Raw genomic sequence first — 12138 nt, forward strand, 5'->3', positions numbered from 1 at the left:
GGACCTCGGAGTCCCCCTGACTCGTCTCGGGAGACTCTTCTGCTTGGGAGGTCTCGACAGTTTACTCCTCAGGGCTGGACGAAATCTCCTCTTTCGATGGGTCGGGCCCCTCCTCGGCTTGGTAGCTCGGTTTCACGGTCTCTTTATATGTGCTAGCCATTCTAGCCATAAGTATATAAGGACGAAAAGAAGAAACTTACTGTTTGCTAAAGTGGGTCGATGTTGGATGAGAAAAGAGATCTCGGCTACCTAACAGGGTTGATGTCGGCTGAGGAAGAAGATCCCGGATACCTGCTATGATATTTGCTATAGTTTTGTTATCAGAAAGGGAATGGTAAAAAGTAAAATGGTGAAAAGGACCCTATTTATAGGGGAGAGGGGAATGCGAAGAGGTGGCAACATTAAATTTCAAAAATACGTGCCCCTCTCTCCTCATTAATGACTCTGCCTCTTCACTGACACATTACCTGCATGTATCCTCCCACTACCTCGAGTCGTTTTAGTCACCCATGACCGTCCTGTCACCCCACGTCCTTTCAGTTGACTTGCCCATGTGTCAGGCTACATAATTGCCCAGCACGATTTACGATGACTCGCCATAATTACCTCCAGATCTGAACGGTCCCGACACAGAAGCCTCGGAACCTGATGAGGCTTTATGCTTCCGAGGCTTAGGGGGCTTATTGAGGACGGTCACCTCGAGTCGTCCTACCTGAAGTGATGTCACATATTCGTGATTCTTCCCTTCACCTCAGTAAAATCTCATCACGGCAGATTTGGTGACCTCGGTCTCTCTACTCTAAGTAGACACTTTATCCCAGCCGCTCGCGGATGATGTCAACCTACCTGACACATTATTAAGAGCCACTACTTTAACTGTGACTACAGGGACTCTTTATTGGGAACGCTCAGGGCTGCCTGGCATAAAGCCTGAGACCCTGCCGCGTGTCAGAGACAAAACCCTCAGGTGCAGAACAGCGCCGTAATGCGCAGGTTGTGGGTCCCATGAATTTAAGCTCACTGTCCTTCCCTCTAGTCCCATCCTATAAATACCGCTTTGCTCTCTCCAACCAAGTAAGACTACTGTTACATTCGTGCCTGTTATTACTCTTTATTTTCTCTCATTAAACTGACTTGATCGTCGGAGTGATTTCAGGGGACAAAGCCCCGCCTCTTACTTCGGACTAGCAAACCCTTTTACTAATTTCACTTCTTGTAAGAGGGAGCTGAATTAGGTCAGCTCGGCAACCTAACCGGAAATCACCTCTTCAAATCCTACAATGCAACTATGAGCTGAAATTAATGAAAATCAACAACAATGTTGCAAAATTAAAGCAAAAACAATCCAAAAAATAAAAAAAAAAACCTTCAATGCTTTTAAGGCTCAAAAACTCCAAAAACTTTGGATAATCAAACATTTTCGGACCTATACCAGCTAATGGTCATTTATTTTAGCAAAACATGCACACCAAATTCACTCCTTTAATTCGTTTTTATTTAGACATTTTTTCAAACATTTGGCATGTATACACAAGAATTATTTTCCTTCCCTTAATCTTTCTTGTGACCTATCCCAAAGTTTTAACAACACAACAGCAACAATAAAAATCAACAAAAGCAAAAGAAATTAAACAACCAGAATGTATCTAATATGCTTTAAAAAAAAGCTGAAAAATACCTCAATGAAAGTGGAGTTTCTTGGTTAAAACTTTGAATGAATTCCTAAGCCTCAACCGTTTGTTTGCTTGCTGTCTTCATTTCTTTCCTTCACTTTTCTTTGCTCCGAGGACAGGTGCATTTGAGAGCCAAGAGAAGAAAAAAAAAATGGAGTGATGTGTGTGTTTTTGTAGTGAAAGTGCCGTGAGTGAGCCAAGGGGTGTGTTGGAAGATTTTTTTTTTCTTTGTTTTCAGAAAGAGGAGGCCAAGAGAGGGAATTGAGGAAGTGTTTTGTGTGTGGAGTTGTATTGAAAATTTTTTGGAGAAAAGAGGGCCGAGAGTTGTTGGGAGGGGAGTGGAGAGTACTTTTTTTTTCTTGGGTAAAATACACTAAACCCCCTTGTGGTTTGGGTTATTGTCATAAAACCTCTTCATTATTTGAAAACACACATTGAACCTCCTTACACTATGGACTAATCTGGAATTTGGATGAAAAACATCCAAATTAACGGAGAGTGAGTCACACTCGCCTAATATGTGAGTAAAATTGGTCACGTTGATTTATCTGCATAAAAACTAATTTCTTCTTCCAATTATACCCTCCTTCTTTTCTTTCTTTTTTTTTCACTTTCTTTTGCTTTCCTTCTCCCAAAATCAGAAGGTTGCTTTTTATTCTTTTTTCTTTTCTTTCGTTTCATCTCCTTCCTCCTCCCGCAATCAAAACAGAGACAGCAGGTGCACCAAAACACCAACTCCCCTCACAATCACGACCACTGCGACCACTCTTTCTCCTTCTTATATTTATCTTTTGTTGCAGCACCAGGGGATTCTTAGGAAAGTTCATGTCAAGCGTTGGCTTCTTCTCCAATAGAACTCTCCTTACAGCAACACCTTTAATCTCTTAAATAATTTCCCTTAACCCATTCTTTGGTAACCAGATTTGTTGCCATCACTATTGCCATCGTGGTCACCAACTGATATGTAAGGCAGGCTGAAATCCAAATGGATTTGAGATATGAATCAAGGCAGCCTCACAATTTTTCTTTCAATCCATGCAAATATCTAACTTTTTGTGTATAATTGGTGTCATATAACCATTTTACTGGTCCAAAGGATTGTTTTTATATAGTAATTTGTTGGTTTTACTTTGTTTTTGGACTGAAATTTATAGTTTTGTCTATCACTGTTCATGCCTATGTTTGTTACTCTTTGCTTGTTCACATGCCTATGTTTGTTACTCTTTGCTTGTTTTTGGTCAAATCTGATATCATAATCATGATCTACACTGAAATTGGATTTGAGAGTGTAATTTTTGTTAAATTCCACCACTGGTGGTAGCTACTGGCAGCGCTGCCGCAAGATCTGTAAATGATAATAATAGGCAGAGAAGAAGAGAAACTTTGAAAATTTTCACCTTGACTCATAAAGTCTGTTTGTAAACCCACAAAGACGATGATGGATGTGGCGGCAGCGGTAGAAAAATAATGAAAGTTGCTTTATATCCGCAGAAGATGAAGAATGTTTTGAAATTTTAGTTTGGTCTCTTAATTTTTTCCTTAGACAATTCAAGATTCATGAATTTAGATGAAATCTGAGATCCAATGGTGCTAAAGATGATGATGAAGGTAATGACCATGACAATCATAATGATGGTGACGATCGCGGTGATAGCAAGGTGACAATTGTTGGACTGAAGAAAGAAAGAAAAAGAGAAGAAAATGGAAGGGAAAGGAAAACAAGAAAAGGAAAAAAAAGAACAAAAAGAAAGGAGATGGGTTCTGAAATTTGAACATCGTCCAGTTGGAGAAGACGACAAATTTTTAGAATTTATTGAATTAACCCCTGAATTTTACTTTTTTCTTAAATGAAGCAAGAAAGTTTTTAAAATCTTAAATTAAACCCGAACTAACTTTTGGTATAGTTTGAAAACAAGGTTAATATAGGAATTTTATATTATTTCGTCAAATTGGATGATTTCCGTTCGTTGGCCAAATTAGTCCAAACCATGAGGCGGCTCTTTGGGAATTTTTAAACAATGAGGTTTTATGACAATAATCCAAACTACAAGGGGGTTTAGTGTATTTTATCCTTTTTTCTTTGTTCCACTTTTGGGGAGAGAGCCCAGGGGGAGAGAGTTTTTCTCTTTTTTTCTTTTTCCCAGTTGAGAGCCAAGAGAAAGCCGAGAGCTTAGTCCGGAGTAGTTGTCAAAAGTCAAAGAAATGAGTAGAGTAGTTTTTTCTCAAATGATAAATTTTTGTCCCAAATGAAAAAAAAAAGGTGAATAGATGGTGAGTGTAAAAATGGATTAATAGTGCATTTGGTGAAACAAAATAATTAAGATGATTTTTGATTTCTTGATTTTCTTTTTTTGTTGTTTTTTTTCTTTTCCTAAAACAAACCTAAAAAAATACGCATTAAAATGCAAGAAAATAAATATCTCATTAAATTGAAAAAATTCAATAAAATATTAAAAATTGACAAAAATTTGGTGTCTACAGTTGCTGCATATTTTCGAATTTTGCATATATCCCTTGACATTTATTAATTATTTTATTTTTTACTAATACAACTTGAGAACAATTAGAAAAGGGCATATATGGAAGAAAATTATCATCTCACTCCTCAAAATACTTTTAATAGTACTTTTTCTTAATTGGACTGATTCTGTTACCAATACCTTAAGTTTAAGGGAGGTTAGTGTAATTTTTAAAATCTCAAGGGAGGTCAGTGAAAGTGTCAGAAATTTCAAGAGAGGGTTTTGAAATTATCCCTATCGATTAAATTAAGTGGAACAAATCTACGATGTTAGGATGTAAAGTGTCCGATATTGAAGTTTAGAGTACAAGTGAGAATGATAAACAAGTTTGGAAGTTATAAAGTGGAATTGATCCTCCTAAATATAATGAAAGTAAATGCTCAAGAAAATGAGCTATTAATAGGTTGCAATTTTATCATTTATTTTATTATTAATTTTCCCTATTATCTGACCTGATGTGGATTAATTATTAGATTCTACTCACTTTTGAAAATTTACAATTATTACAGGGAGTAGAACGCAAATACCATAACAAGTGCCAATTTGGCAATCATCAGGAAAAAGTTCAAGTAGCAAGCGTTAAGGGGCATTTTTGGAATATCAAGACGCGACCCTTTTTGATAATTTGCGGAAGACAGTATTGGGGGAAACAACGAAAAGGAGGCTGGAGTCTTCTTCTTGCATGAGAGCCGCCGCAAGTAAAAAAAAAAGAGCATGATTTAGATAGGAGAAATTGGGCAGAGGACTTTTACTTCTTTAGCGTAGCTTTTGACTTTTCTTCCTTTTAGCTCTTAGTAGTTTCTTTTCCTTCTTTGTATGTCAGATGAAGTGAAAACAATCAATCACCTTTTGTAGCTTTGCTATCTTTTCAATATTCGGACGAATTGAATTTTCCCAATTTCGAAGGACAATGGTTGTTGCTTTCTCTATAATTTTGTGTGGGTTTTTCGCATCAGGGATGAACTAAATTCCCTTTGTCTAGTCAAGGAACAACGAATACTTTAGTTCGCCTAAAAATTGTGAAATCGATTTAATTTTATTTTTTCCTCTTATTTATTGGTATTTGCATATTCTCCGATTGCAGTGCTTATGATTATTTAATTAATTGATTGTCTTGGATTCGGATAGTGAATTGATTTAGTAACCTATTATTAATTAGGGCATTAAATCCGTAATTGTTTAACTGCCTTGAAATAGTGACAACTGGCATGATTGGGTTTGTGTCAGGGGAATACGCGGGTTAATCTAAAATAACCCTGGTAGTGCATTTTTTGGTTAGAATAGGGCTCCTCTAATATATAAGGCAATTGGAAAATTAAATCTTACGGGCATACCTAAGATTATTTCTCAATTAGAGCAGTGATTAACGGGCATACCTTAATCACCGACGCAGTAAGGAAGGGTTGACTGTCATCACTTGTTTGACAGTTATAACCTATTTATTAGTGAATAATTGGAATTGCTTTTGCATCGATGATCAATTAGGTGAACCATTGTTGAAGTTATTTCTTAACTAGACCTTTAATTATTTTTACTCTGATTTTAGTGAATTGTCATTTAATTTTTAGTTGACTATTTAATTTTTAGTTGAATTGTTTTAATTGTCATCCTTTATACAAAAACATCCCCCGTGTTATTTTGGATTTCAAAAGAGACAAATATCCCCAATCTCTGAGGATACGACCCTACTTGCCCTGTTTACAAATTAATAATTATTTGTGAAAAAGTCATCCTACTCGGGTATATCGGATCAAGCAAACTTTTCGGGAATAAGGTGAATCAAGTAATCCATTGCACACCTAGAGTCCCTGCTCCAATACTTGGAATCGGGTTTTGGTTACTTTAATTGGTAATTAAATTTATTTTTATTATTGCACAGGCATCAACAATCTATCAATTTTTGGCGCCGTTGCCGGGGATTGGCGTTAGTTATTTGTTTCTTTTTAAGTTCATTTTTGTTCTAATTTTTTAGTATTTTTCAAGTGTATGTCTCGTTCTTCTCGTTCAGGTGAATTAATTTTCGACCCCGAAACAGAGAAGACTGCGCGCAGAACAAGGAAAGAGACCAGACAACTCAGAGAAGAGCACTCCAGTGCTGCATCTCAGACCCCCATTACCCAATTTTCGGCTAATGGTTCAGGAGTTCAATTTCTTCATTACCCAACTTAATCTGGCATTTGGGTTCATTACTCCGGCATATGCTGAGACTAGGGAATACGCTAAGAGTGACTGTGATTACGTAGAGCCATTTCTATCCTCCTACCACGATGTGTGGAGAGACATGTCTGTCGACAGGCACCGCTATTACCCTTCTAGATCTAGGAGCTCTTTTCTTAAGGACCCTAGTGTCCGATATGTTCAGCAACTCTTAGCTTACAGCTACTCTGGTCGCAAGGACAGTTCCGGTATACTCTTTCAACCCGAGATCTTCTTCATCTGGAGTATGAAAAATAATACCAACGTCAACTTGGGGTGTTGGTTGGCGGCATAGTTCAAGACCGTTTTGCCAAAAAAGAACAAACCCCTGATTCTCGGATCCTACATCACACACTTGGCAGTACAACTGGGGTTCTTAATCTACAGGATCACGACCTTCATTTGGCATTTGATATGAAATTCCTGAATGCAGAGTGCTTGGAGAGGATGGGAGTTCTTGAGTACGTCAATGGTTCCTACCGGTTCACTCCCTCGGGACCGCCTCGCGCCCCGCCTCGATCCTCGTTTGCCCGTTCGTCCCCTGCTGGCGATGATCCCGACCCATCTGCGTCTGCTCCGCCTCCTCCACCCCCAGGGGCTGCTGAATGGTACCAACTCCGGACGTAGGTTCAGAATTTGGAGGTTCGGATACTCAATATTGATAACAACGTGCATTTCATGGCGCAGAATTTGGCAGTGTTTGTGCACCATGCGGGTCTTACTGCTCAATTCCCGCCTAACCCGCCACTGTGACCCCGACTTCAAGGAAGGCCCGTTGCCTTTCTTCTGGCTTTTGTTGTTTATTTGCTACATTGAGAGCAATGTATTGTTTAGTTGTGGAGGGGGAGTAGATAGGGTGCTAGTGTTTCTAGTTTTTAGTACTTCTTAGTACTTAGCTCTCATGTGAATACCAAAGTTTGATGTTGGATTGTTGACTCTAATTCTACTATTGCCAAGTTTTACTAATAAAAGTGTATCTAGTTAATGTGGTTGAATCTAAGAACATCTCTTTGGTGAATATCGGTGATTGCTTGACTCTTTTGAGATCTTGGTTAACTTTTCTAGGCATTGGGAAGGATTGTTGGCATTTTCATGTGAATTGGTTCAATATTAACTTTAGTTCTCCATGTTTGAGAAAAATAGGGCTAACTGCTGCTATTTTTATTTTTTGCGGTGTTATTTTGAGTTATTGTGTTATTTGGCTGTAAATAAGGTTGACTGTACTCCGCTATTTGTTACTACTGAGTAACCGGAGATCTTCACCTAAAGTGTCGATTCTCGCGTCAAAAAGTAGTAATTTCTATGAGTACGTGGTCGTATAGCGATAGGAGCTGAGTAACCGGGCTCCTCATCTGGCAAATGTTGGAGTTCGCGTCAAAAGGCTCCAATGGTTAGAGACTAAGTCTTTTGTGCTATTGAGAAAAAAAAGAAAAAAAAGTGAAGGTTGTGTTAATGTGTGATAAAAGTCAGTTTGCCAATTTATGGATTTAATGTTGAGATTTTGGTTAATAGTTGGACCATTTGCTGATAAATGTTGTACGCCATTCCTTTTTCTTAGATTAGTTAACCTGGAATTGAAGAAGTTTGTGGTTTAGAACCTAACCGGGGTAATGTTTCTCGGATTTTGATCACTGATACTTGATATATGGTTTTTTCTTAGTATCTTGGCAATATGGTAGATAGAACAATAGCCATTGCCAAATATTGGCGTTTGTTTGCTGTTATCATGCTTGAGGGCAAGCATGGTTTAGGTGTGGGGGGAATGGATAGGTTGCAATTTTATCATTTATTTTATTATTAATTTCCCCTATTACCTGACCTGATGTGGATTAATTGTTGGATTCTACTCACTTTTGAAAATTTGCATTTATTACAAGGAGTAGAATGAAAATACCATAACAAATGCCAATTTGGCAGTCATCAGGAAAAAATTCAAGTAGCAAGCGTCCAAGGGCATTTTGGAACATCAAGACGCAGCCTTTTTGGTAATTTGCGGAAGACAGCATTAAACAACGAAAAGGAGGCTGGAGTCTTCTTCTTGCATGAGAGCCGCCGCAAGTAAAAAAAGAAGAAGCATGATTTAGATAGGAGAAATTGGGCAGAGGACTTTTACTTCTTTAGCGTAGCTTTTGACTTTTCTTCCTTTTAGCTCTTAGTAGTTTCTTTTCCTTCTTCGTATGTCAAACGAAGTGAAAACAATCAATCACCTTTTGTAGCTTTGCTATCTTTTCAATATTCGGACGAATTGAATTTTCCCAATTTCGAAGGACAATGGCTGCTGCTTTCTCTACAATTTTGTGTGGGTTTTTTGCATCAGGGATAAACTAAATTCCCTTTGTCTAGTCAAGGAATAACGGATGTTTTGATTCGCCTAAAAATTGTGAGATCGATTTAATTTTATCTTTTCCTCTTATTTATTGGTATTTGCATATTCTCCGATTATAGTGGTTATGGTTATTTAATTAATTGATTGTCTTAGATCCGGATAGTGAATTGATTTAGTAACATATTGTTAATTAGGGCATTAAATCCGTAATTGTTTAATTGCCTTGAAATAGTGACAACTGACATGATTGAGTTTGTGTCAGGGGAATACGAGGGCTAATCTAAAATAACCCTAGTACTGCGTTATTTGGTTAGAATAGGGCTCCTCTAATACGTAAGGCAATTGGGGAATTAAATCTTACGGGTGTACATAAGATTATTTCTCAATTAAAGCAGTGATTAACGGGCGTACCTTAATCACCGACACAGTAAGGAGGGGTTGACTGTTATCACTTGTTTGACGGTTATAGCCTATTTATTAGTGAATAATTGGAATTGCCTTTGCATTGATGATCAATTAGGTGAACCATTGCTGAAGTTATTTATTGGCTAGACCTTTAATTATTATTACTCTGATTTTAGTGAATTGTCATTTAATTTTTAGCTGGCTATTTTATTTTTAATTGAATTGCTTTAATTGTCATTCTTTGTACAAAAACATCCCCCGTGTTACTTTGGATTTCAAAAGAGACAAATATCCCCAGTTCTTGAGGATACGATCCTACTTGCCCTGTTTACAAATTAATAATTATTTGTGAAAAAGCCATCCCACTCGGGTATATCGAATCAAGCAAACTTTTCGGGAACAGGGTGAATCAAGTAACTCATTGCACACCTAGAGTCCCTACTCCAGTACTTGAAACCGGGTTTTGGTTATTTTAATTGGCAATTAAATTTATTTTTATTATTATTACATAGGCATCGACAACCTGTCAGCTATAGTACACATTTCTGGATACACTGGTTGTTACACTGATTAGTCGTGCACAAATCGAATGAAAGATCAAAATCAAAATAGTCTAGGAAAAAGCTTATAGAAAACAGATGATGAAATAACATGAATTGCATAAACTTTTTCCTACAAATTTAAAATTTTACAAACAACTTAACACTAGGTTTAGCTCCTATCTTGTATCCTTCAAGCACAGAATACAAGAAACTTCATTGAAATACAGACGTTGAACTCTAAAAAAAAATTTTATAAATTACACATCCAGCATTAGTCTAATTTGGATGGGGAACAAAACACAAAGGATTGTCCTCCGACGATGACAAAAACATGTCTCCACTAGAACTTTGACTGGAGGGACTCGATCACCTTCTTGTCCAGCTGAAATGATTTAGTTAGAACTTCAGGAGAAATAAGTGGCTCTGTCCCGAAAACTGCATTTGCAATTGTGATGGTACCAGGGTTTTGGCTATTGAAAGCCACAATCCCCATCGCCTTTGTTTTCCCCACATTTCTTAGAAAATGAACTAGGCCAATCGGGAAGACGAAGATGTCTCCTGGTTTCAAAATCTTAGCATATAACCTATTTTTCGTGTTATCAGCTGGATTGGAGGTGACAAAACCAGCATAGATGGTGCCCTCGATTACTACGACGGCCTCAGTAGCACGAGGATGCGTGTGAGGAGGTATGACACCACCTGGTGCAAAGTCTACACGAAGTAGACTGAGACCGAGAGTGTTAAGGCCGGGCACTACGTTAACGTCAACCAGCTTAAATCCAGATCCAAGAGAGTTGTTGGTGTCTACAGGAACATTAAAGCCCGTTCCGACGAAGTCGTCACTAGTTACCTGTTTTGGGTTCTTGCAGATCTTTCCATTCACGAACACTGCACAAAAGATGAGGATAAATCACCCATGTGAAAGAAAACAGGGAAAGTCGCAAACTACAACTGTGACTAATACATCTAAGGCTATCGTTATTCTATCTCTTTATCACTAACATTATAATATGAATCTCCCATCTATTTTGTAGACGCTCACAAAAATTGTGCGTGTTTTACACTTTTCTGTAACTTTGGATTTATCTTAATTTCGCAGCTTATGGTTCGATAATCAAATAAGCATAAAATACAAAAACAGGATGGAGAATGACACAGAAAACAAAAAACCATGGATGGGTTATAACAAGTTGGATGCTTGCTGTATGGTTCAAAGAGCTGATAATTTGCATGTATAACATATTATGTATGCATCAAATGGTGAAGGGGTTTTCTTCTTTCCTTTTTACACCCTTCTGCACAGAGCAAATTGCTGAATTGGTTGTCATAAAATTACAAAAAACTATTATGTGTGAATGAAGATCGTTACTTGACTATTATATGCCATGGCGTGTTGAACTGTTGATATTGTGGAAATGTTGTTTATAAACCTATTATGAAATTTTAGAGTAACGAAGACAGGATTACTTTTAACGTGCGTGGACACAAATAATAGAAAGTTGTTTTATATATATATATATATTTTCTATGCAATAATTCATGAGAATAACCGTGATAATAATAGCAGTACTGGTGTTCTCGATAATATTCGGTAGTAACAGTCTATGTACTTGCTAAGTAGCCTCAGAAAGCACAAAGAAGCCACTGGTGCAGCAGACTATCCATCTTGAAAGCACTGACCTTTTCTTGGTATATATACTAGTTGAGGTAAACGGATTAAGCAACTTGCCTTGTAAAATTTTTGGAAATTAGTGGTTTTGGATTTTTATTTATTTATTTTTGACAAAATCCCATTGTTAAAGTAGGAAATGAATGTGTTGTCAAATTTCAAGAACATCAACCTAAAAACAAAAAAGGATTAATCTTCCATACATTAGTAAAATTGAATGCATGATATGTGTAAAATTTGAGTTTTAAATTCAGAATGTAATTAGTTATCATGCATTCAAAATTCGACAATATATACGCTGTTAGTGTATAGAAAATTAATATTGAAAAAGTAGATAATTCAGATTGGGCCAAATTGGCATGATCTAATATGAACCATGATTTGATGCGGACCGGCAAGGTAAGCTACAATGTTAAGATTCCAAATAAAACGTGTTCAGAATCTGTAGTATGGAATCGGACTTACCAGCTGCAGATGCATCAGGCACAGCAACGCAGAAATCCTGTAAAGGAGCGTCATCGTAAGCATAGGAAAATGAAGGTGCTAAAGCCAAACAAATGGCAAGAATCGCAACGAAGCCAGCGGCTGCCATCTTCATGTAATTACTAGCCAGGCACAACTTGGAGCTGTCACACTAAACTTAAGAAATTTGTAGGTTGGAGTAGATAAACTACAGCTATTTATGCTTTCAAACTTGGGCCAATGTTCCTTTCACGTTCTTGCATTTCCATTTGCTAAATGATTAGAATAACAAGAAAAATTATTTGCGTCTTCTATTTTTCCATGTCTTTGGTTAGCCGAATAAGCT

At 37.3% G+C, this 12138-nt stretch overlaps 1 protein-coding gene across 1 annotated transcript; it reads right to left on the bottom strand.

The window, feature by feature from the left end:
* Positions 1-9761: 9761 nt before the first annotated feature.
* LOC113750046 (germin-like protein subfamily 1 member 7) lies at positions 9762-11950 on the bottom strand. Its single transcript, XM_027293962.1, has 2 exons — positions 11796-11950; positions 9762-10549 (listed from the first exon to the last, which is right to left on the bottom strand). The coding sequence occupies exons 1-2, from the start codon at positions 11926-11928 to the stop codon at positions 10002-10004; spliced, it is 681 nt and encodes a 226-aa protein (XP_027149763.1). The 5' UTR covers positions 11929-11950; the 3' UTR covers positions 9762-10001.
* Positions 11951-12138: the final 188 nt, after the last annotated feature.

The sequence above is a fragment of the Coffea eugenioides genome, chromosome 10, assembly GCF_003713205.1.
Source record: "Coffea eugenioides isolate CCC68of chromosome 10, Ceug_1.0, whole genome shotgun sequence".
In the NCBI taxonomy this organism is placed as follows: domain Eukaryota; kingdom Viridiplantae; phylum Streptophyta; class Magnoliopsida; order Gentianales; family Rubiaceae; genus Coffea; species Coffea eugenioides.

Excerpts from the sequence above, each read along its gene's own strand:
- LOC113750046 (XM_027293962.1), bottom strand. The coding sequence starts at position 11,928 with ATGAAGATGGCAGCCGCTGGCTTCGTTGCGATTCTTGCCATTTGTTTG. Across the intron at positions 10,550-11,795 it reads GCCTGATGCATCTGCAGCTG|TGTTCGTGAATGGAAAGATC; the intron begins GTAAGTCCGATT and ends TCTTTTGTGCAG.